The sequence below is a fragment of the Triturus cristatus genome, chromosome 2_2, assembly GCF_964204655.1.
Source record: "Triturus cristatus chromosome 2_2, aTriCri1.1, whole genome shotgun sequence".
Classification (NCBI taxonomy): domain Eukaryota; kingdom Metazoa; phylum Chordata; class Amphibia; order Caudata; family Salamandridae; genus Triturus; species Triturus cristatus.
The window spans coordinates 202,466,129-202,492,134 of record NC_140582.1 but is presented as its reverse complement, the minus strand read 5'-3'; the positions used below and the strand labels follow the sequence as shown (position 1 = coordinate 202,492,134).

At 42.1% G+C, this 26,006-nt stretch overlaps 1 protein-coding gene across 5 annotated transcripts in view; it reads left to right on the top strand.

Annotated features, from left to right (window-relative positions):
- The window catches only part of LOC146862015 (broad substrate specificity ATP-binding cassette transporter ABCG2-like), a 667,466-nt gene that overhangs the window by 496,508 nt on the left and 144,952 nt on the right, over positions 1–26,006 (top strand). For all 5 annotated transcript variants that reach the window (XM_085641173.1, XM_085641175.1, XM_085641174.1 and 2 more), the window contains 2 exons: positions 7,161–7,220; positions 17,307–17,421. In XM_085641173.1, coding sequence (XP_085497299.1) covers positions 7,161–7,220; positions 17,307–17,421 — 175 coding nt within the window. The remainder of the gene's footprint in view (positions 1–7,160; positions 7,221–17,306; positions 17,422–26,006) is intronic.

Below are 26,006 nucleotides of genomic sequence, written 5' to 3'. Positions count from 1 at the left end.
TACTAATTGTTTTGTATTTTTACTTTTGGCCAGGCTGAAGCTGCCACAGTCTGAAAGTATTGTTGTGCTCTATCGTACCCCCAAGCAGATTACCAAATAGACTAAAGGAAACAAAGGAATTATACAATGTGCATGTTTTGGTCTTCCACTGCAGACATAGTCCATATGTTTGCTGCATGCCCGCTCCTCCAGGGGTGACAGGCTCCTCCTATGATGAGCTTTTGACTTATTTCATTGTAACATTTCTTTGAACTAAAACACGCTGCTCTCAAAACAGAAGGCAAAAGCGGTCTCTCAAAACTCTATAATATTTGGTGATAATTTTTTTCTGTTTGATCCAGGGTATGATTGTATGGTGTCATGCACTCGACCTTTTCACTTTATTTCACTTGGGATCTTGATTTGACTTGGAGTTGATATGATTTTGATACAATTTAACATGAGCAGATTGATTTATGGATTTTTCTTTCGTTACTATGATTGCTCTTTGTATTTACATGTTTTCAGATGTATTGATGACCTTCTCTTTTAAAAAGTGTGAGCTTAAAAAATAAAGAAAAAAAGAAGATAGCAAGAGGAAGGAGAAGAATATGGGGGTTAGAGAACATCGTTGGAAAGGGTGAGGGGAGCGAGTGAAAGAGCTAAAATAAAAATTCAATTGTTCCATGGCATCAGCAGTGGAAGACTACAACTCAACCAAACATGAGTGAGGGTAAAGAAGATGCTCCAGGTGCAGGACAAACAAAAGAATAGGGAGGAAAGTCCTCCATTAAAGTGTAGGAATCTTAGTTAGACTGGAAAGCCATCCAATCATGAGCAAGGGATTGACCCGAAGCCTGGTCAGTGTAGCATTTTATGCAACCCAGCCTGTGACCGACTACTCAACTCTACTGTAACAAGAACGCTAAAATGAAATGTTGGCATCTGGATTACATACACTGTACCGGGTTGAGCAGTTTTCCAAGAGCCATTTGCATTGAGAAGCCTGTGCCAAAGCAACATTTGCAGTGATCGACCAGTGGCAAACATTTTTGCACCAGTCATGTGCTACAATCTATGTATTCCACTACATTCTTACTTCTTTCATTCAAAGCCCTCATTCAAAGCCCTGGAATCTATCCTTGTTTGTCTGATCTTTATAGTGACTGTTTTCATACCAAACATGCACTAGTGCACCAGGAAGTGGGTCAGATAACAAAATCTTTTCTCAATAGCGTTATTTGAAATTGTTGTCTAGCTTAGCGTGGTAGATTGGAGTGGGGTAGATTGAATTGGGGTAGATTGGTGTGGCGCGGGGTAGATTGAAAAGGGGTAGGTTGGGGTGGATTGGCGTATAGTCGCGTCGATTAGGGTAGTTTGGAATGGAGTGGGGTAGAGTGGAATGGGGTAGATTGGGTCGATTATAGTAGGGTCGATGGAGTGGGTAGTTTTGGGTAGTTTGAAGTGGGATGGGGTGGATTAGGTGGAGAGGGGTAGATTGGAGTGGTGTGGGGTAGATGGGGTGGGTTAGATTGGAGCGGGGTAGAGTGGAGTTGATTGGATGTAGTGGTGTGGAGTGGAGTAGATTGTGGTAGATTGGAGTCGGAGAGTGGGGTAGAGGAAATTGGCCTAGATTGGGGGGATGAGTAGATTGGGGTGGGGTGGAGTATATTGAAGTGGAGTGTGGTAGAGTAGAGTGAAGTAGATTGGAGTGGAGAGAGGTAGATTGGAGTGGGGTAGAGTGGAGTTGGATATATATTGGGGTATTTTGGAGTGGAGTGGGGTAGATTGGGGAAGAGTGAAATGCAGTGGATTGAGGTAGATTGGAGTGGGGTATATTGCAGTGACATAGATTAGAGTGGAGAGGAGTAGTTTGGAGTGGAGTGGGGTAGATGGGGGTGGGATAGGTTGGGTGGATTATGGTGAGATAGATTACGTTGCAATGGGGTAGACTGGAGTGAGGTAGATTGGAATGGGGTAGTTTGTAGTGGAGTGGGGTAGATTGGAGAAGAGTAGATTGGAGTTCAATAGAGTGGTGCAGCGTAGATTGGGTTAGGGTGGGGTAGATTGGACTGGGGTAGATTGGACTTGAGTAGATTGAAGTGGGGTAGATTGGAGTGGAGTAGATTGGAGTGGGGTAGATTGGAGTGGGGTTTATGGAGTGGAGCAGATTGGATGGGGTAAATTGGAGTAGGGTAGTTTGGGGTGGAGTGGGGTAGGATAGTTCGGAGTGTGGCGGATTAGTGTGGATTGGGTTAGAGTGGACTGAAGTGGGTTTAATTTGGTTGGCTTGTGGTAGACTGGAGTGAAGTGGAGTGGGGTAGATTGGGGAGAGTGGAAACAAGTTTGGTAGATTGGGGTAGATTGAGTAGATTGGAGTGGGGTGGATTGGGGTAGAGTGGAGTGGGGTAGATTGGAGTGTAGTGGGGTAGGTTAGGGTGGAGTGGAATAGGGTAGGTTGGGTGGATTAGAGTAGGGTAAATTGGAATGGAGTGGGGTAGATTGGAGTGGGATAGATTGGAAAGGGATGATTGGAGTGGGGTAGATTGGAGTGGCGTGGGCTTGATTGGGGTAGATTCGAGTAGACTGCAGTAGATTGCAGTGGCGTAGATAGTGGTAGATTGAAGTGGGGTAGATTGAGATGGGGTAGATTGAAGTAGAGTAGGTTAGGATGGGGTAGATTGGGTTGGGGTGGAGTGAGGTATATTGGAGTGGAAAATAGGTGAGATTTGAGTGGGGTGTGGTAAATTGGATTAGGGTACATTGGACGAAATGGAGTGGGGTAGATTTGGGTAGAGTGGAGTGTGATAGAGTAGAGTGGAGTGTGATAGAGTGGAGTGGAGTAGATTGGGTGAAGTGGAGTGGGGTAGATTGGGTGCAGTGCAGTGGGGTTGATTGGAGTGGAGTCGGGTAGATTTGGGTGTAGTGGGCAGGATTAGGATACATTGGAGTGGGGTGAATTGGGGTAGATTGGAGTGGAGTGGGGTAGACTGGTGTAGTTTTGAGTGGAGTGTGGTAGATTGGGGTGGCGTTGGGTAAAGTAGAGTGTGGGGTTGATTTAGTTAGATTGATTGAAGTTAAGTAGATTGGAGTGGACTGGATTGGGGTCAATTGGAGTGAAGTGGCGTACATTGGGGCAGAATGGAGTGTGTTAGATTATAGTGTAGTGGGGTAGATTGGATCATAGTGGAGTGGACTGGGGAAGAATGGAGTGGAGTGGGATGGATCGGGTTAGAGTGGGGTAGATTAATGTGGGGCAAATTGGGGTGGGGTGGGTAAATTGGGGTGGGGTAGAGTGAGGTAGATTGTAGCGAAGTGGAGGGGTGGGGTAGGTTGTAGTACATTAAAGTGGGATAGATTGGAGTGGAGTGGGGTAGATTGGAGTGGGGTAGAGTGGATTGGGCTAAGTGGTGTGGAGTGAAGGGGCATAGAGTAGAGTGGCGTGTTGGGTCGTGGAGGGAGTGGTGTAGTTTGGAGTGGCGTGGAATCAAGTAGGATGTTGTTGAATGTCTTAGACTAGTGGAGGGTGTAAAATAGAGTGTCTTAGAATGGAGCGGAGTGTCTTAATGTGGAGTATGCGTGGGGTGGTAGGGCACTACCATTACAGACAACACATTTTCAATTGAAATGACCATTAAATTTGCACCGAGATATGGTTTTACTGCACTTGAACAAAGTGTGAAAATGTCATTACCTACTGTATAAATCATATTCAAATATTTCTTTCCACCACACTTCAAAATTCCAAAAGAAATGTGCTTCATTTGTGCTAATTCTGATATATTCTGAAAAAATCACCACAGTTCATTATTTTGTGTGTGTGCTAGAAGTAAAAACATCCTACACACTCTCCTCTTACATGGATACCCAGCAGGATAGTCACATAAATTGTCTCACTTTGAAGTCAGAGAAAGTAAAGTAAACACCAAACTCCCTGGAAGAGAGAGCTTGACAGTTGACCCTGTCTTTGAATGCTCAGGAAGTGTAACAAGATAAGAACAAGATTTAAAGGCCTGTTTACAGAAAACAAGTTTGTGGAAGAATACAGTGAACAAGGTTTGGCAACGGGAGGGACAAACTCAAGCTGGCGGGCTAAAACAAATAAAGCCAGCAAATAGAAGGATAGAAATGTGAGTTACAAACCACAAAGCTAATGGTGAGCAACTGGTGAAATGCATTCTTAAATCAGTTTTCATAATATCCCAAGATGTCTTTAGCAAACCAGACAGCTGGTCTGTCTGGTAGGCTTTGACCTAGCGACACAGAACAGACATCAATAACTAAATGTCGATACAGTTGATTTACACCTGAACATTGGATGACATGCTCTAGGCAAATGCTTCTCTCACCACAGCACTGCACAAGCTCAGGAATGTAGGGGTGGCAATGTTTGGAGTGCGTTTTACACATTATTTCAGGTGTGAAGTTTCAAAAAGAAAGACTGGCTTAAAAAATGAAAGCAACCTAACAATTGTATGTTATTCTTTAAAAGTAAATGCACTCTTTAAAAATGTGTTTAATAAATGTAAAACTACAATGATTATTTTAAATGCATGCAAGGAGACTGGGTCTCAGACCAGATAGTAATTAAAAACAGACATTGAAACAGGTCTCTATCGGGTCTTATATTCATGGGCCCGATTCACAGAACTAACTTAAGACAAAATACTAAACTTACTACCATTTTGGTAATCATAGAAGGCACTTACCCATTTTGGTATTCACAGAAGGCACTTACTCATTTCGGTATTCACAGTAGTTAGGAGTCCTAACTTTAGGACTCCTAAATGCTTTCTGGGAATTCCAAAAGTCTTAAAGTTAGGATTTCTCAGTTTAGGAGTAGTAAAGTTAGCAGTCCTAACTTTAGGACATCTAAATGCCTTCTGTGAATACCGAAAGTCTTAAAGTTAGGATTTTTCTCAGTTTAGGAGTAGGAAAGTTAGGACTCTTAACTTTAGGACTCCTAAATGCCTTCTGTGAATACCTAAATGAGTAAGTGCCTTATGTGAATACCAAAATGGTAGTAAGTTTAGGATTTTGTCTTAAGTTAGTTCTGTGAATCGGGTCCCATGTCCTTAACTTCAGTGGTAAAACACAGAGCAATTTCTGAACAATGAATGTGAAAAATGTGAAGATAATCTATGTCAGCGATTTACTTACTATTTATATTTCATGTTTTACTTCTTGCATTGCCCGGAGTGTTAACTGTTTCCAGGATTTTGTGTTTATGTATTTATGTTCTGTAGCATATTACTCTTGTCAGGATGTTTATAACTGATGATTGAGAGCACTGGAATTGAGACTGAAAGCAGTGTCGTTTCTCACAGTGTCTGTCAGTGAGTGAAAACAGGTGTTCAGAATACATGGTCATCCAATACATGGCCTCTATGTAGAGCACACAGGCCTCAGAAATATTTAATTCAGTCTCACAATTTCAGAATTGAAAAATGTTCAATTTTAATTATTTACAACATTTTTGTTACACATTTATCTTAAACAGCTACAAGCAGTGGCGTAGCAAACACTTTGGCTGCCCGTGGTGGTCCCCGTGTTTGCCGCCCTGCTGCGGCCGAATCAAAGAGTGCGGGGTGCTGGTGGGATTTTTTTCCACTTGCCGCCCCTCGGCGGCTAATTGAAGAGCGGGGGGTGTTGAGGGCGATTGCCGCCCTGAGAACTGCAGGTATGAGCGGGGGGAGGCTGCCGCCCTCATATCTCGTGCCGCCCCCCATTGCTACGCTACTGGATACAAGCCACTGACAAAGCAAATAGTTATGGCTGGTTTTAGGTGTATATCCACTGTCATGTTATATATCTAGATGCCATAACACAGAGCTCAGAAGCACCAAAATACGAGTCAGTGGCAGACTACGGGAATTACAGACATTTAGATCATAGGTTTAAGCCACACCCTTAATTACACAAGCCACGCCCATTTTAGAGAGCCCCCCTACTTTTTTCATCCAATTAACTTAAAGCCCTGCATGCAGTTGCGGCTACTGCCACCATGGAGTGGTAGGGCGGCACGGCAGCAGGAGCTACGGACGGGGGGAGTGGGGGGTGGGGGGTGGGGGTGTGTTGCATAAAAAAAAAATTACCTGCTCCTGCAGTCGCCTCGTGCTTCAGGGCTCCTCCGTTCTGCTGATCCCAGCAGTCTCTGGGACAACAGATTCCCAATCCAGTCCAGACGCTGCTCTCATACTATGAGACCAGCTTGGGGATTGGCTTGAGCGAGCTGGCTTTACGCTCCACTCAGGCACAGAGAGTCTCTGCCTTTCTCTAACTTGGGTTACAGAAACCTAGGAGCACATGTCTGTTTAGCCGGCCTACCACAGCCTGCCAAACAGACATGCGCACTTAGAAAAGCTTAACACTCCTCCTCCCCCTCCCATGGCCCAGCCCCATCCCTCCCTACACGCGCTGGCTCAGATCCAGCATCTGAAAATAAAACAATAGTAAAATATCCATTTATTTTGCAGCTGCTGGCTCTGAGCTAATTTGGCCGACGTTCTTCCGCCATTGCGGAGGAGCCGCCGCTGCCCGCATGTAAGAATACCTGCAATTCCAGTGATACATCAGGTACCAGTAATGTAACAAGATACTTAGAAATAAATGAAACTCACTGAAAAGAAGACTGTGGCAACACTTTAGATGATGTGTATTGCAGGAAAAAACGCTGTTCATTGATAAAAAAAGACCATAGGGCCGGAGTGCAAGTTGGTCAATGTATTCCGGCTTGTGCACAAACCCCTATGTATGCACGGGTTAGAATTACGAGTTTAAAGGTATTTAACGCATCCGATATTAAAGGATGTGTTAAACGTACAGGAACGGGTCACATGACATGGGGCCTGATCATGAGTAAAAGTGCTATTTATAGCACCTGATACATAATGATACCACAGGTACGTTATTTATCAGGTGCGATAGATAAATAACACCTATTACGAGTTTGTGGAGAATAACATGCAGATTTGGGTGTTTTAACGCTCTGAAGTGTGCATGATGCAGTAAATACCATAAGATATTCCCATGTAAAAGTTTGGCTTGAACTGCCGATGAGTGAGTTCTAGCATTGTTCCTGTCTGTTTTTAATTACATTTGAGTCTGATAGGTTTGTTGATCAGTCCCTTGTAGGAGTTTTACGGTCCATTTTCAGTGCTTTGTTTTGTTTTACCTTTCAGCGGTATTATGAGACCTGGCCTCAATGCAATCCTGGGACCGACAGGCAGTGGAAAGTCATCGTAAGTGAATAATGCACTTTTTTACTGATTTTACATTGAACACTTATAAAGTCCTTTAAAGACATGACGCTGTGCATGTTGCCGTAGAAGTGCAATTGTAATTTTATGTGCTTGCAGATTTGTGCTAGCTACAAGCCAATGTCACTTCTTTTTTTTCTTTTTCTCCAAAATATTTTATTGATTTTCACAAGGTATACAGAAAGCATATGTTCGGTTAAGCAAGGGTGTCCAAATTTACATGTGCATATATAGCAATAGCAAGAGATCAGGCGTGATGGCGCAGTAAAATCTCAGTCCATATGTTAAAGTGCAAAAGGGCGCTTTACTAGAATGATGTCTGCAAAAGTATACCAATAAAACCCCAGCATACACCTCAGAGACTAAACCTCAACATCAGAAACCGAAACATCCAACCCCACACAGCCTCATCCTACCTGTTCCTGTACAGTCCCTAAGTCGCCCATGTAGCCCCTGTCACATCTCCTTTTATTCAAACACCCTAGCCTGGGCTCATTGCCCAATTCGACCGGACTGGAATTGTCTGCACTGGAACAAGTCCAACCGATAGTCTGCATTCATGCCCCCTGCCTTTCCTCCTGACGCCCAGGAAAACTCCAACTAGGTGTTTTCTTTTACCTCTGATACCCATCGAACCCCTTAACTGTTTACCTAACTATTTTCAAATATTCAGCCTTAACTCCAATAGATAATATTTGTTTTCCTGAAACGAGAATGTACCTCATCTTGTTGAAACAACGTTTTGTCCTCTTGCACAATTTCCATGTGTTTCGGAACGCTGATTCCTCTGCCCAGGGCACAACACCTCGTCTCTCTAAATTTTTGCCTTTGATTTTCCGTTCCAGTAGGTATCCTGGCTCCCTTTTGCACCTGTCTCTAGAACCTCTCCGTCCATACAAGGTGGGAACCAGACCGCAACTCTTTCACACACTACCAGATCATTTTCGCCTAGATTCACAAGTAGAAGGTCTGTCCCTTCAAAATAGTTCTCCAAGCATGGCATCAACAGGCCCCACATCTTCCCACTTTTCCCCAACCAAGAGGCCATAATATGTGCACCATCCAGATAGAGCTATCTCCTGAAAGGCTGTATTTGTGCTTGCTTGGCAGTCCATCTCAGGAACGAGTGATCCATGGTCCAAACTGTGTTTCAATCACCCGTAGCTCCCACAACACAACCTGTGCAATGACAAGTACTGCTAGAATATACAAAAGAAACACAACTTGCAACTTTCTCAACTCAGTTTCTTTGCTCCTGCTGCTTTCTGCAAATGCAAATACTCCAACAGCTTCTTAACTTTATCCTGAGACAACTTTGCTTTTATATTAACCTTGTTCGACTTATCTCCAAGAAAAGTCAGCACTGTTGCTGATCCGTTACTGTATTCCGGTTCCAAAGACACACCCATAAACTTCATCATGCTGTTGAACTTGCTTCCCCCACTCATAAGAAATTATCTAGATAGTCACTTGTACAAAACCAGTGCTGTGAGGAAAACTCCTTGCTGAAAACAACTCCCAAACTCAAATAGTGAACAAGCTACTGAACAGACTATAGGTAACACCTGTGCACAAAAAAACTTCCCTCAAATTGTAACCATGATAGGGAGCATTCATCAAGGTTAACTGGTAGTAGTCTGCAAGCTGCATTGATATCCAACTTCTCTAGTTTAGCACCGGCCTCGCGCTTTCTAATAAGCTCAATAGCATCATATGCATCTTCTGCAGACCACATAGTGTACTGTTGTGTTCTGAGCTGCACGGAAAATATTAATTGAGTCACCCTCAGGCCAAGATAAATGATGGATAAGCCTGAAGTAATCTTCCTGCTTTTAGGTACCACTCCTAAGGGAGAGATTGTCAAATTTGGGAGCAGCCAGTACTGTGGCCCTATAATCCTGCCTTCCCTAACTTCCTTACATAGCTTTTCCTTAACAATGCGAGGGATGGCAACATACAGTGAGACTCATGTAGGATACTATTCAACATGCAGGTACGTACTTACTATATCAAGGCTAAGTCAATGATACCACACGAGCAGACAAAATACATCATTGTTACTGACATTACAATGCACACCATGCCTTACCCCACCTTCGTGTCCACTATTTCCCCCGCAATGGGTGCACTCGTGGGTTGCGTGTTTGCTGGTGTAGTTGTGGCATCTGGTATGTCCTGAGGTACAGGTGTTAGCGGTTGCCAAATACCTAAATGTCTTGTCGTAGGTGGGTGTAGTTGCGAATAGGTGTCTCTGTTTGTGCTACAATATGTCATACTACATAGCCATGACTTGACTGTTGGTGTACGCCTAGTACCCCAGTTAATGGCCACCTCGCGCTCAGCAATAAGCAGTGCAATGGCAGCATAACGTCTCTTGGATCTGGGAAGATCGTGGACGTACCCAAGGAGCACCAATAGAGGGGTGGGTGTGACTGTAAAATCTAACATTTTGGAAAGTTCCACAAACACAGTCGACCAGAACGCTCCCACCTTTACGCAGGTTCCCTGCCCTTGATGTTTAAAGGACAGTTGCCTGAATTGTCAGATTGATTCCATTGATTAATCGCCACCAGATCATTATCGCTGTTCCATCATTTTTTGTCTTTTTTTCTTTGTTCCTGGTAAACTCTTTCAGCACACTCCTTTTGTCGAGAACTGCTTGTTGGTATCTTTCTTGGTCAACAGGGTTTCAATGTCAAACTAGGGTCGTTAAGCTCATCATGGAAAACGTCTCTTGCATGGTCCACACCATCTTGAACGCTTTCAGATTTGTATTTTGCTCCTCATGCAGACCACTTGTACCACTGTCATTCCTTTCAATCCTATGAATGCAAAATCAGATTTGCCCCCGGGCTACTGGCTGTAACTGACAATAGGACAACCCTAATTCTTGGCATCTTTGATTTAGGAAGATGACCTTTTACCAGGCTATACAATGTTGTGTATGTACCTTCCACCCTTAGTCTCCTGAACCCATCAACCGAAACTGAAGAATCTTGGTATCTACCTACACAAGTAATTAAATCTATGCATTATGAGCAGTATACATAGGTTGAGAGCCTTTCTTTTGATTACCCAGAATGAATAATCCCAGTAGACATTCAGTAATTTGTTAGCTTGTTGCTGTTTCTATCATTGTTTAGAGAACTGCCTACACCAATGCTGTCTGTTTGTTAGAAAGTTTGTCTTAGCAGCATTGAGGCCAAAATACATGTGTAGTTAATTGTAAGACTGGAAATGCAAACCTATGTCTCTGCCACCCAAGCTTCCCTCTGACTGGTAGAATCACATTTACATGCACAACACTTATCCACTAATTATTATCAAATGTGTCACTGCCTTTGCATAGCAGCTTTGGTAAGTCATATAATGGTCTTTCACAGCCATAGGGAAACGTTTCCATGCTATCTTCCCTTCTTGCTTTTTACAATGTTGACCTGTCACTTTCCAGTTCTGCATCATAATCTCTGGAACACAGCTCCTATGAATATTCACATCACACCTCCACACAACAGTTCAGACTGCTTTTAAAACATCTTTTTCAAGGTTAGTCGATCACGTTACCTGTAAGTTGATATTATGGCACTTAGGAACTTTGAATTCTGTGAAGTGCACTGTACAAGTACTTTAACTCAAGCTCATATTCATGACACATTGGTTGAGTGCTAAGGTGGTATACACCTCCCTTGGTGTGGCTAAGCTGCCAATTATTAGCATGCCCTGATAGGTTGTGGGTGAGGTGACCTCTCCAGATATCTTTGGATACCTGCAAGATCTATAAAACACTAGAAGTTATCCTTCATTGATAAAACATAAGCATTTGCAGTGTTAATATGTAAACTAAATGTATAAACTATATGAAGTGTGTGCTCAGGTTGATTTCCTCGTTCACAATTCATATTATTTTGTTTCTACCCAGTAAAACTCAGTCCTCTGTTGGCATGATGATTAACCCCGATTCTGGCAAAGGGATCAGAGTAACATAATATTAATATCCACTTTTGCAATACTTCGCCCGCACCCAATTTCCTCAGCACAGCCAACATTTATTCCTTTTTAAGGAAACAAATTCCTTAGCTGTATCTAAAAATACAACAGCAGCTTTGATATCTGTGTTCAGTTGGAATTTGGTACTAAAAATGTGTGCAAGGGATCTACCAGTCAAAAATCCAGACTGTTCTGGCAGTATTAATCCTATCATGTAGGGAAGAGTCTATTTGCTATAATTTTATCCAGAATTGTCTCGGTACTCAAAAGGGACAGAGGCCTGTATGAAGTACAGGGTTCAGGGGTTTTCTGTGGTTTCAGGAGAGTTGCCACAATGACCTCTCTCAACATGGGGTGAAGTTGACTTTTTAGAACACCTCCTTGAATACTGCTAAGATACGCAGAACTAGCGTATATCGGTACTCCTTATAAAAAAATGAGTGAGGGCATCCACTCCAGGAGCACAGCCATTTGGCATACTAAGTATGGCTTTTTCTTATTTTTTTAAAACCCCCGTTGTGTTTAGTAGTGTGATCACCCACCCCCATCTCAATTCTGCTTTCAAGCCATAGTCAATCCGGTCTAGATACTCATTTACCTCTTCCGCAGTGCTTGTTATAAAGGAGCTATATAATTTTTTATTATAATCCCTTAAACTGTTTGCAGTGTTGGGAGTGGCAATTAATTCTCGCAACTTGCAGTCTCTATGCATGATATACCTTCTGCAGCCCACCTGGGTCTCAAGTACTCTTGTCAACGATTTACCTTTCCTCTATCTTGTAGATTGTACCCACAAATGTGTAGTTAATTACCTTTCATTCGGCTCTCTTGGAATTCATTTAAAAAAGAGTATATTTCTTTAGGTGTTACAATTGCTCCTGTTTGTGCCTCACCATCTCTTACCTCCCGATCTAAGTTACCAGATTTGCTTGGCTATGCATCCCCCGCGAATATACACTTTAAATGCTTTCCATGTCATTCCCTATGACAGGACAGATCCCTCATTTGTTAAAAAATAAATTCTGTAATGGTCTCTTCTATTTCTGTTTTAACTACCTTATTCAATAGCACTGCCGATGGAATTTTTCAGATGGTATATCTTGGACCATAGCGGGTATTTCCATACTCGGAAGTATTTGTGAATGGTCTGAGTATGTTCATGCTGGGTGTTTACCTTCCTTGACCCATGTCATTAGATCTCTACAAAGGAAAAAATAATCAATCCTTGAGTGCATTTATGTGTTGCAGATGTTCCTATATCTTAATATGTCTGTCAAATGTTCTTTTCCCGTGATGCAATGTACTTCTTTAGAAGTGGATGTTGGCCTGCAAAGCCTACCCCCAGATCTGTCAAGATCCATATTTTAGATGCAATTAAAATCACCTCCCCATTATGCATTTGGTGGGTCTATTTGTGTATATTTTTTATATATCTCTGTGAAAAACTGTAGGCGTTCCCTCAATTTCCTCCTCAAGTACCATAAACGTCTGTTGATCAGCACCCCTCTCACACTAGGGCTGTAGGAGGAACATATACAAAGGCTACCTAGGGTCGTTTTTCCGTTTTTTCATTTTGAGGTAAGAAATTGATTTCTTGTACAGAAGTAGCATTAACTTTATATGTGTAAATATGCTGCCACTTATTTAACTTTCCTGTGATAATTAAGCTCTCTCACATTCCATGCCATTAGCCTTACTGTTGCTTTACTACTTGCCAGTATCATACTTTCCTAGCTACGAACGAATTTAATTTACTTGATTTGCTTTTCGGATACTGCTCTAATATAACCTTCTTAAGAACAACAACTTGTAGTGTCACAACCTTAGTTGTAAAATAAATAGAAAAATCCTTCCCACTCACATTGTATTCCCAAATTGCATGTGCACGTATCACTCACCCACCCCTTCCCCTAACTTCTGAATTTCCACTTTCCTAGTGGATGTCCTGACCATGCTTGGGAGCTAAGTGAGTTGACTCCGTATTCACTGCTCCAAAGCAGTGGTGTTCACTTATAGATAATTATAAGGCAAACCTCCTGGTTTCTTTAGTTGGGTAAACTAGGGTCGAGCCCTAAGCCATCCGGCCCAGTATCAACTTGTATGTTATCTACAGATATCGGGTTTTAGCCAGTCACAGATAGAGACAAGTTTTGTGAAGTAATGCATTTGTATGTATCCGTCATTAACTTCCATATTTTCTTCCTTTTTATCACCTCAATCTTACTTGTTCCCTTTCCCGCTTCTCCGTCAAATTTTTCTTCATGATGTGAACATGGGTCAGAGGTCCACATGGATTGTGGGTCAGAGTAAATGTGCATTTTGCCATCCACTGTAAAGCAAAATGTTGCTGGGTACAACATAGTGTAAGATGTGCTCATGGAGATTATCTATTTTTTGCCTCTTGTAAACCAGCCTCAATCTAATTGGAAAGTAATAGTAAATTCTGGAAACGGGCAGAATGTCGAGCCGGTGTTTGCAAGTCCTTTTTCCTCTAGCCAGTCTATCTGCAGTGTCCAAGTCACGGTAATTCTAACTAATTAATTCTACAACTGATCTATGATAAGTGTTCAGAATGTGCCTTTGTGCAAACGTTCTATGCGCATGTGCGACAATGAACACTAGTGATAAGATGTCCTGTCTAAATATTTCTTATAGCATGATTTCTACATACCACTCCATATTTCCTGTTGCATTGGAGTCTGGTATTCCTACATTCTTGAAGTAATTCATCCTAGACCCTTGCTTCAAGGTCCTGATTCTTTATTGGGATAGCTCCAAGGATCTTCATCCTGAGGGTTTTTCATTTCTAATTGATGAATGATATTGAATGTCAGAAGTTCGACTTTGTTTATTTGTGGTTGTTGTCAAGACATTCCGTCATTTGGTCCATATGTGCTGAGTGGGGCTTTATTTTCCCATCAATCAATTTTAGGCTGCGTTTCATGTAGTGTAGTACAGAATTAATATTGCTGCCATTTTCTTTTTCTCAATGTTGTGAATATCCCCCCCAAGACTAGTTTCTCTTTTGGTATTCTGGAGGTTTTGTAGTCAAATGACAGCTTAGATTGCTTTTCTTGCGTTTTGCCTATTTTTGTTGTTGTTCCAACACTGTCTCCAGACCTGAAATCATCTAAAGCCAATTTCAGCGTAGGGAGACTGCAATATCGCAACTCCACAGAGGAGAGGGAGTTCAGGGCCTTCAGGGTGCTTACAAGACAACACAGCTGTTTGACCAGTCAGCCTGATGATCTCGCGATATGACCAGGCTGACTGGTCAACCAGGTGTGCTTATGTAGGAAGCCCCCTGAAGGCCCTGTCCTCCCTCTCTCCTATATACATATGTATTGTTCTATGTATCAATCACCATGAGGTTTCTTTCTTCAGGCAGAGTCCAGAGTTGTCAACCTTGATGCAGTATTTTCCACTTTATCAGAGAAACTTGCTTAGGAATCCTTCCCCTGACCCACTTTCTTCATATGTTTCTCTATGCCATGGTAGCTCTAAAAGAGTGCAATTCAGCAGTCACTGTTTACATTTGGTTTCCTCAAAGAGCAGAAAACATTTATTGCAAGAGTTACTGTATTTTCTCCCTTAGTATGGGTTGCGTGGCCACCTCCTGCCTGGGCTGCATCCATCTGGTCCCTGACTGTGCATCCTCTCTCTGCCTGTGGTCGCGAGGCATCTCTAGTGGTCCCAGTGCTCAATCACCACCGTTTCACTGAGAGGCTGGGCAACTGCGGTTACCACCTCTGCTGTCTGGGGAGCAGCTCCTCGCAATTGCAATCGGGGGCAAGCTTAGGCTCCCTTAACTCTTCAGGTGGCCTCTTGTGTCTATGCCTCGCTCAGATTCAGCATCTTCAGCATCATTTTGCTTTCAGCCTCCACCTTTTACCACTCTCCATGATGATTCCTGCTACTCACATCAAGCCCGGGCACAAGTGCAGATTAATGTTGCTGTTTTCGGGCCAGGAGGTTTATTTCAGCTGCGGATGAGTTACGGATTGGTAATTCTATCAAATAGGCCACGTTACAGCGTGGCCATCTTTGTGCGACGCATCTCCGCCACTCTGTAGCATTGAATATGACATGATTAATACCATGTTCATAAATGGATCTAATTATTACAATATTCCCATTATTTTTGTTTTGTTACTAATTGGTATTTCCCTTAGGAATTAAGGGTCACAGTTGAACTCAAAATGTTTCAGTGGTATTTTGTTAGTAGGTTCTATATTTATGTAACATTCTTATTACAATTGTAGGGTACCATGTGCTGCGCAACATTCTACTATTAACTATCATAAAGTGACATCTCAATTTCATTATTCCAAGTACCAATTGGCAGTGGGTAGGCAATTTGAACTGTGCTTTCTCTGTTTTGATACAGGACGCACAGTGGGGGACATGGTGGGTATTTATGGTAAGGTCAACATCATAATGTTTAATGGTCTAGAAGTGCAATAGCAAATTGATTTCTTATGCATTATACATTCTTTGTTACAACACTCAAATCCATCCTGATGCACTTTGTAATTAGTTTGCATTATGTGTAAAGTCATTTAGGCGCTGAAACAATTTTTACGTTAGCTTGCCATTCCACAATCTGCTCAAATGTCAAGTCATGTATCACTTCATTTTATTGGTGCTCATCATATGCAACATTTTACATGAACCTTATTCACTGTTTGTATGGCTGCGTTGCAAGTTCCAGCTGTAAAATTAGATTCTGCTCAGTCCTCTGACACAGCTAAGAGGGTGCAAAATTCGCATGCATGGTGCAGGTATAGAGCAGTTTGTTTCTGAAATCCTGTGCCTCTTCAAGGGAAGTGTGAGATCTAGAAAGACGTTCTGTCCTACAGCCAAAATTCTTCAGTTCTTTCAGTCAATGTGATGTGACTCTAATTGGCAAAGCGAATTCATTTTTCCTCTGGCTTAGTGGTTGAATAACACTTCACTGGTATTATTATTGAAGATTCTTATAGCTGTTTTAATCAATTTCCCATCATTTTCATGGGCTGCAAATCTTTCACTGAGGATGCTTGTTACTATAATCACTCTAAGAGTAGCTCTTCTAGATTCACAAGAATCAGATGAATGGAAGGTTTTCACAAAGTGACTTTGGATTGAAACTATGGAAAATCAGTAGTGCATTTAGGTTTACAGCTTTGGTATGTACGTTTGCTTCCAGTTTCTCATTGGAAACAAAAAATGTCCACCTGCATGAAAGAGTTGATGTATTGATAAAGTTTACATGCAGAGCCACACTCTATAGCCTGCAATGCAGTGAATCAGGAAATCCCAATCCGTTGAATTCCTTTTCCGTTGCATAAACTTATCATGGATATACCTTTGCTAGAGAAGGATCTGATTTTGGTATGAGTTGTTTGTTTCATGAATATATTGCAGTTCTGATAAACTATGTATATCTCTTTAGTCTGTCAGGCACTGTAGACTTCTAACTCTCTATCACATGCATAAATTGACCTAAATTGAATTACGCTTTGCTAGAAATGAGTTGGCCAAGTCGGATCACCGTAAGTTACAAAGACCACTATTTGCCTTGGATCACTAAAGGCTTTGCTGTTGTAATTCACTGTTGTTGCCAGTGCCATTGTATGATGACTTTCAACCCCTCATGTATCAAAATTCCTCTCTGTGTGTGACAATTTTCCTTCAAAATCCTATAGATTTCACTTTCAGATTGTTAAAAATGTCACTGATTCTAGTATTTTCAATCGTTAAGCAAACCTAGGTTTTTATTTCTAACATATAAAACTGCTTTTCTGATTAGAAAAGCGTTAGTTATTATGCAACCTCCATATATTGTAACAATGTTTTCTGACACATATTGAAATGATTTTCTCATCATCTTTTTTGTATATAATTACCATTTTCATGAATTGTTTTATAAATATTGTGCATTTTTAGAATTGGTTACAAATTTGCTTTACAAAGACTGAGGTCTCGGAGAATTCTGAAGTGTAACTTTACACTCTACAGTCAGTGTACATGGTGTGCTGTTTGAATTGTCGACAAGATAGAAATAATGATAATTTTAATAAAGGTTTTTCACCTTTTCAGATTGCTAGATGTTTTAGCCGCGAGGAAAGATCCCCATGGGCTGTCAGGGGAAGTGCTGATAGATGGAGCCCCTCAACCTCCCAACTTTAAATGCATGTCAGGCTATGTTGTGCAGGTAATTTGCTCTTTTTATGCTACCTTTAACGTTTCACTCAAAGCATTCTTCCATTTATGCTACTAGATAATGTCTTTCATTATGGTTGGATATGTTTTGGGAAAATATTTGATAAAGAATTGAGAAGTGGGCGCCTGCTCAATCTTATTTATTTTGTACAGCAGCACTTAAGGGGCTTGAAGAACTTCCTTCTTTCAGTATCATAAAGAGGAGGCTTAGGAGATTTTGCATGCTATATATTTATACCTGAAAACAAATCTGATTATCTGGCAGTTATAAAAATGCTTGTGTAAATTTACTAAAATGTTTGATGTAAAGAACAGTTGCAGCAGCAAGTCCTCATTCTACAGGAAAAAGTAGGAGTGGTCAATAAAAGGAGCAACCACTGTTACCCAGAGTTGTATCACCGTTATTGCTACTATTAATTATGTTTTAAAAATGTACATTAGATAGGTGTTCGATATCTGATCTGTGTCAAATTGGCACAATTATTGACTTATGTGGTGCAACACTCAAAAACTTCTCTAACAGTGGGTTCAGAATAAATGAGAAAAGAGGAAGAAAAAGTTCCAAAAAAAACGCGATGAAAGAAATATTTGTGACCCCTGCTGGAAAATCTGCATTCCAAGACAGGAGGCATAAGACTCTGGTTTGTATAGGAAGTGTACATTTTTTGTTGAGTATTCTTTGCTGATGGTGAACTCTTCTAAGAAGGTTTTGCCACTTAATCCACTCATCTGAGAACTTTCAGTGTCCACCAAATTCTAAATTAGCCCCATAGTATTTCGGACTCTTTGCAATTAAAAAAAAAGCAAATCATTTATTCTCCTGAGATCTCCAACACCTAATTGTTTTAAATGTTAACACACATAATTCGGCAATTGAGCAGTGAGGGTTTTAATGGGCTAGAGACAGAGTGAATGAATATATGTATCTGTGTGTAAAATATTTATATATATATATTCACTGAAAAACCATAGGTTTCAGACATATTATAGTTAGGAATTAGCATTTAAAAAACCTTAGAAATTCACTGAAAAAAACATAGGTTTCAGGGGCGTTATCGTTAGCTGGACATTTCACTCGTACAAAACCATTGAAATTCCCCCATTATAGTTAGTTCAGCTAACCTTAACTCGCGCACCCGCAATACACTGCTGATGACGTCACATATTACATCACTCATGACATGGTCCGTGACATCACTCATGACATCACTAATGACATCTCAAATGACATCACTGATGACATGATCCAGTGAATGTGTGTCTTTCTGAAATTTAAATATTTTTTATATATGTAGATCTCAAGGTCGATGGAAGAATAAATGAGTATATAAGTGTTTAAATGGATGATTTTTTTTGGGTAAAATTGATTGTATAACGGACTGATTAAGTGTATCTTAGTGAATACATGGGTTACTGAGTAATGTTTAAATATGTAAATATCTGTATCAGTCTCTCACTTTGTGTATAAGTGACTTCATGGGTTGGTGAGTAGCTACAGGAGTGTCTATATGGGTTATTGTTTGGTTTTTCGAGTATCAGTATGAGTGTCTGTATGGTTCAGTGGAGGGTATTACTTAGTGCATAGATGCATGAATGAGTACGTCACTGTTTGTATGTGTTGAAGACAGTATGTGTGCAGGACTGTATGGGTGGATGAGTGTGTGTATGGGTGTGTTAGCGAGTGAATGACTGTCTCAATAGTGTCTTTATAAGTAACTACATATGTTTTAAACTAGTATATGTGAGTATTGCTGTATATAAGTGAGTATATGTGAGAGTGAGAGATTGGAAGAGTTCCTGTATGAATAAGTATGTGTTTCTTTAAGTGATTTTTTTAAAAGAGTAAGTATGTGTAACTTTCTGTAGAAGTAAGTGTGCTGGTGTGTGTATAACTGTATATGCAAGTAAATGGATGTTTGATTCTTTATTAGCATGGGTGACTGTGTGTGAGTAACTCTATAGATGAGTGGTGGTGTGTAACAGGATGTATAGGTGTATGAGTACATATGATGAGTGAGTACATGTATGAGTGAATATATAGGACTGTTGGTGTATGAGAGAATCTGTATGTAGATCTTAGAATTACTGAATAGGTTGTTAAAACTGGTATTGGTATGACCATTGTTTAGAAAATGTTAGTTTCTATTTTTGAGTGTGTGTATCAAAGGTTATATTAGGGTGAGAGGAAGTATGCCACTCTTTCACAAGGATGATGTCATCAGTGATGTCATTTGAGATGTCATCAGTGATGTCATGAGTGATGTCACTGACCATGTCATGAGTGATGTAATATGTGACGTCATCAGCAGTGCATTGCGGGGGCGCGAGTTATACTTAAGTGCATATGCATTTATATATATGTATGTGTATATATATATACATGCATATATAAACATATATATAATCTGCATAAATATATAAATACAAATATAAATGCATGCATACATATATATATATGCATACATATGCATGTTATGTACATGAAAGTTTGAAAAACACTAATACAAGCAAAGCTAAAAAGCCACCTAGTTACAAACAGAATTGCTTTAACTTAAACGAGGGCGAGACCTATTGCATTTTCAATGCTTGTTTACTTTGGTTCCATCACGAATGTCCAATATACATGATAGCACCTCATTAAAGAGCATTGCAGTTAATAGAAGGTTTTAAGACTTTAGTTACATTATAAATCATTTGTTGATGGTACCATACTCATTTTAGGAATTGTGGTATGTTCTAAGGTGATTTTACCATGTGAAAAAGCCTTCTGCTGGGATATCATGAATCATGTTTGAGAGAAAACTATTTTCTCATGCGTTTCCCACAGAGGTTTGAAAGGTGATCTATAAGCTAAACTGAGAGCATATTTTCTGTAAATTCACATTATCTTTCTCAGTCATGTTAGAATGAAGTCTGACATTCTCAGTAAAACATGTACATCCAACAAGGGCAGAGACTGTCAAAGTTGATTCCTTTGTGTTCTACTGCAGCTTCCCAGAGTGTTCCAAAGAACAACTAGAGCGCTAACAGTCCTACTTATGATAAACGTATGGCACACCTGAAGCCATCTTGATTAGAATAAAGTGGTAACTCTTAAAACATTTAATTTAAAAAGGAGCAAAATGAGGGGGTTCATTTTGCCATAGAAAGTATGATTAGTGCTGCAGAAAGAAAAATTAGGGCACATTTTGAGTGACTTCTCAAATCCTCTTCTATTTCATTACAAAATTCTGACATGCAGACTGAAACATGCACTTTCAATACCAGCAACAGATTTCCCTGGTGAGCAGTACCTTTACTACAGTGATCTAATGAGCAACTAGAGTGCTAACATTCTGAATTTATGGCAAATGTGTGACACATCTGAATGCCTTCTTGATGGAAGCAAATTAAAAAACTGAAAGTATTCCTACTGAGGAGACTGTAGTAAATGAGGAAATTAGGAAACTTCATAACAAATAAGTCTCCCAAGATGGCCACCAGAGACAAAAGAGCCCAAATGTAGCACAAATATCACCCAGATGTAGCCCAAGTATAGCCCAATGACAGAGTGTCCCAGAGGGTTCTAAAGAACAACTAGAGCGCTAACAGTCTTACTTTTGACAAACGTATGGCACACCTGAAGCCATCTTGATTGTAATAAAGTGGTAACACTTAAAACATTTAATTTGCAAAGGAACAAAATGAGGGGGTTCATTTTGCCATAGAAATTTTGATTAGTGCTGCAGAAAGAAAAATTAGGGCACATTTTGACTTCTCAAATCCTCTTCTATTTCATTACAAAATCTGACATGCAGACTGAAACATGCACTTTGAATACCAGCAGCAGACTTCCCTGGTGAGCAGTAGCTTTACTACAGTGATCTAATGAGCAACTAGAGTGCTACCATTCAGAATTTATGGCAAATGTGTGACACATCTGAATGCCTTCTTGATGGAACCAAAGTAAACAAGCATTGAAAATGCAATAGGTCTCGCCCTCGTTTAAGTTAAAGCAATTCTGTTTGTAATTGGGTGGCTTTTTAGCTTTGCTTGTATTAGTGTTTTTCAAACTTTCATGTACATAACATGCATATGTATGCATATATGTATATGTATGCATGCATTTGTATTTGTATTTATATTGATATGCAGATTATATATATATGTTTATATATGTATGTGTATATATATATATATATACACACCTACATATATATAAATGCATATATATGCATATATATATGTGCATATGTGTGCGTATAGAGAAAGGTAGAGAGAGGAAGAGAGGTAGAGGTGTAGAGGTAGAGGTAGAGAGGTAGAGAGTATTAGAGAGAGAGGTAGAGAGTAGAGAGTGAGTAATAGAGAGAGAGTAGTAGAGAGTCAGTAGTAGAGAGTAGTAGAGAGTGAGTAGTAGAGTGAGTTTTAGAGAGTGAGTAGTAGAGAGTAGTAGAGAGAGAGTAGTAGAGAGTGAGTAGTAGAGAGTGAGTAGTAGAGAGTAGTTGAGAATGAGTAGTAGAGAGTAGTTGAGAATGAGTAGTAGAGAGTGAGTAGCAGAGAGTGAGTAGTAGAGTGTAGTGGAGTAGTAGAGAGTGAGTAGTAGAGTGAGTACTAGAGAGTAGTAGAGAGCGAGTAGTAGAGAACAAGTAGTAGAGAGTGTGTAGTAGAGAGTAGTAGAGAGTGAGTAGTAGAGAGAGTAGCAGATAATGAGAAGTAGAGAGAGTAGTAGAGAGTGAGTAGTGGAGAGTGAGCAGTAGAGAGTAGTAGAGAGTGAGTAGTAGAGAGTGAGTAGTAGAGAGTAGTGGAGAGACAGTAGTAGAGAGTGAGTAATACAGAGTAGTAGAGCGTGAGTAGTAGAGAGTGAGTAGTAGAGAGTGAGTAGTAGAGAGAGAGTAGTAGAGAGTGAGTAGTAGAGTAGTAGAGTGTGAGTGGTAGAGAATAGTAGAGTGAGTAGTAGAGAATAGTAGAGAGTGAGTATTAGAGAGTAGTAGAGGGTAGTAGAGAGTGAGTAGTAGAGAGTAGTTGAGAGTAAGTAGTAGAGAGTAGTAGAGAGCGAGTAGTGGAGAGTGAGTAGTAGAGAGTAGTAGAGTGAGTAGTAGAGAGTGAGTAGTAGAGAGTGAGTAGTAGAGAGTGAGTAGTAGAGAGTAGTAGAGAGTGAATAGTAGAGAGTGAATAGTAGAGAGTAGTAGAGAGTAAGTAGTAGCGAGCGAGTAGTGGAGAGTGAGTAGTAGAGAGTAGTAGAGAATGAGTAGTAGAGAGAGTAGCAGAGAGTGAGTAGTAGAGAGTAGTAGAGTGAGTAGTAGAGTAGTAGAGAGTGAGTGGTAGAGAGTAGTAGAGTGAGTAGTAGAGAGTAGTAGAGAGTGAATAGTAGAGAGTAGTAGAGAGTGAGTAGTGGTGAGTAGTAGCGAGTGAGTAGTAGAGAGTGAGTAATAGAGAGTAGTAGAGAGTGAGTAGTAGAGAGTATTAGAGAGTGAGTAGTAGAATAGTAGAGAGTGAGTGGTAGAGAGTAGTAGAGAGTAGTTGAGTGAGTAGTAGAGAGTCAATAGTAGAGAGTAGTAGAGAGTGAGTAGTAGAGAGTGAGTAGTAGAGTACTAGAGAGTGGTCAGTCAGTGTCAGTCAGTCAGTGTCATTCAATCAGTGTCAGTCAGTGTCATTCAATCAGTGTCAGTCAGTGTCAATCAGTCAGTGTCAGCTAGAGCAGCGCTGCTGACCTGGTTCTCTGGCTCTAAAGCAGCTCTGCTGACCTGCTTCTCTCCCTCTAAAGCAGCTCTCCTGACCTAGTTTCTCTGGCTCTACAGCTGGTCTGCTGACCTGGTTCTCTGGCTCTAGAGCAGCTCTGCTGACCTAGTTCTTAGGCTACAGAGCAGCACTGCTGTTCTGGTTCTCTGGCTATACAACAGCTCCGCTGACCTGGTTCTCTGGCTCTTAAGCAGCTCTGCTGACCCGGTTCTATGGCTCTAAAGCAGTTCTGCTGACATGGTTCTCTAGCTCTAGAGCAGCTCTGCTGACCTGGTTCTCTCCCTCTAGAACAGCTCTGCTGATGTGGTTTTCTCCCTCTAAAGCAGCTCTACTGACCTGGTTTCTCTGGCTCTACAGCAGCTCTGCTGACCTGGTTCTCTGGCCCTAGAGCAGCTCTGCTGACCTGGTTCTTATGCTCTAGAGCAGCTCTGCTGACCTGGTGCTCTGGCTCCAAAGCAGCTCTGCTGACCTGGTTCTATGGCTCTAAAGCAGCTCTGCTGACTTGGTTGTCTGGCTCTAGAGCAGCTCTGCTGACCTGGTTCTCTGGCTCTAACGCAGCTCTGCTGGCCTGGTTCTCTGGCTCTAACGCAGCTCTGCTGGCCTGGCTCTCTGGCTCTAAAGCAGCTCTGCTGACCTGGTTCTCTCCCTCTAAAGCAGCTCTGCTGACCTGGTGCTCTGGCTCCAAAGCAGCTCTGCTGACCTGGTTCTATGGCTCTAAAGCAGCTCTGCTGACTTGGTTCTCTGGCTCTAGAGCAGCTCTGCTGACCTGGTTCTCTGGCTCTAACGCAGCTCTGCTGGCCTGGTTCTCTGGCTCTAAAGCAGCTCTGCTGACCTGGTTCTCTCCCTCTACAGCAGCTCTGCTGACCTGGTTCTCTGGCCCTAGAGCAGCTCTGCTGACCTGGTTCTTATGCTCTAGAGCAGCTCTGCTGACCTGGTGCTCTGGCTCCAAAGCAGCTCTGCTGACCTGGTTCTATGGCTCTAAAGCAGCTCTGCTGACCTGGTTCTCTCCCTCTAAAGCAACTCTCCTGACCTAGTTTCTCTGGCTCTAACGCAGCTCTGCTGGCCTGGTTCTCTGGCTCTAAAGCAGCTCTGCTGACCTGGTTCTCTCCCTCTACAGCAGCTCTGCTGACCTGGTTCTCTGGCCCTAGAGCAGCTCTGCTGACCTGGTTCTTATGCTCTAGAGCAGCTCTGCTGACCTGGTGCTCTGGCTCCAAAGCAGCTTTGCTGACCTGGTTCTATGGCTCTAAAGCAGCTCTGCTGACCTGGTTCTCTCCCTCTAAAGCAGCTCTCCTGACCTAGTTTCTCTGGCTCTACAGCAGGTCTGCTGACCTGGTTCTCTGGCTCTAGAGCAGCTCTGCTGACCTAGTTCTTAGGCTACAGAGCAGCACTGCTGTTCTGGTTCTCTGGCTATACAACAGCTCCGCTGACCTGGTTCTCTGGCTCTTAAGCAGCTCTGCTGACCCGGTTCTATGGCTCTAAAGCAGTTCTGCTGACATGGTTCTCTAGCTCTAGAGCAGCTCTGCTGACCTGGTTCTCTCCCTCTAGAACAGCTCTGCTGATGTGGTTTTCTCCCTCTAAAGCAGCTCTACTGACCTGGTTTCTCTGGCTCTACAGCAGCTCTGCTGACCTGGTTCTCTGGCCCTAGAGCAGCTCTGCTGACCTGGTTCTTATGCTCTAGAGCAGCTCTGCTGACCTGGTGCTCTGGCTCCAAAGCAGCTCTGCTGACCTGGTTCTATGGCTCTAAAGCAGCTCTGCTGACTTGGTTCTCTGGCTCTAGAGCAGCTCTGCTGACCTGTCTCTCTGGCTCTAACGCAGCTCTGCTGACCTGGTTCTCTGGCTCTAAAGCAGCTCTGCTGACCTGATTCTCTCCCTCTAAAGCAGCTCTGCTGACCTGGTTCTCTGGCTCTAAAGCAACTCTGCTGACCTGGTTCTCTCCCTCTAAATCAGCTCTACTGAACTGGTTCTCTCCCTCTAGAGCAGCTCTGCTGACCTGGTTCTATGGCTCTAAAGCAGCTCTGCTGACTTGGTTCTCTGGCTCTAGAGCTGCTCTGCTGACCTGGTTCTCTGGTTCTAAAGCAGCTCTGCTGACCTGGTGCTCTGGCTCTCAAGCAGCTCTTCTGGCCTGGTTCTCTGGCTCTAAAGCAGCTCTGCTGACCTGGTTCTCTCCCTCTAAAGCAGATCTGCTGGCCTGGTTTCTCTAGCTCTAGAGCAGCTCTGCTGACCTGGTTCTCTGGCTCTACAACAGCTCTGCTGACCTGGTTCTCTGGCTCTAAAGCAGCTCTGCTGACCCGGTTCTATGGCTCTAAAGCAGTTCTGCTGACCTGGTTCTCTGGCTCTAGAGCAGCTCTGCTGACCTGGTCCCTTGGCTCTAAAGCGGCTCTGCTGACTTGGTGCTCTCCCTCTAAAGCAGCTCCACTGTCCTGGTTTCTCTCGCTCTAAAGCAGCTCCACTGTCCTGGTTTCTCTGGCTCTACAGCAGCTCTACTGACCTGGTTCCCTGGCTCTAGAGAAGCTCTGCCGGCCTAGTTCTTAGGCTACAGAGCAGCACTGCTGATCTGGTTCTCTGGCTCTACAACATCTCTGCTGACCTGGTTCTCTGGCTCTAAAGCAGCTCTGCTGACCCGGTTCTATGACTCTAAAGCAGTTCTGCTGACATGGTTCTCTGGCTCTAAAGCAGCTCTGCTGACTTGGTTCTCTGGCTCTAGAGCAGCTCTGCTGACCTGGTTCTCTGGCTCTAGAGCAGCTCTGCTGACCTGGTTCTCTGGCTCTAAAGCAGTTCTGCTGACTTGGTTCTCTGGCTCAAGAGCAGCTCTGCTGACCTGGTTCTCTGGCTCTAAAGCAGTTCTGCTGACCTGGTTTT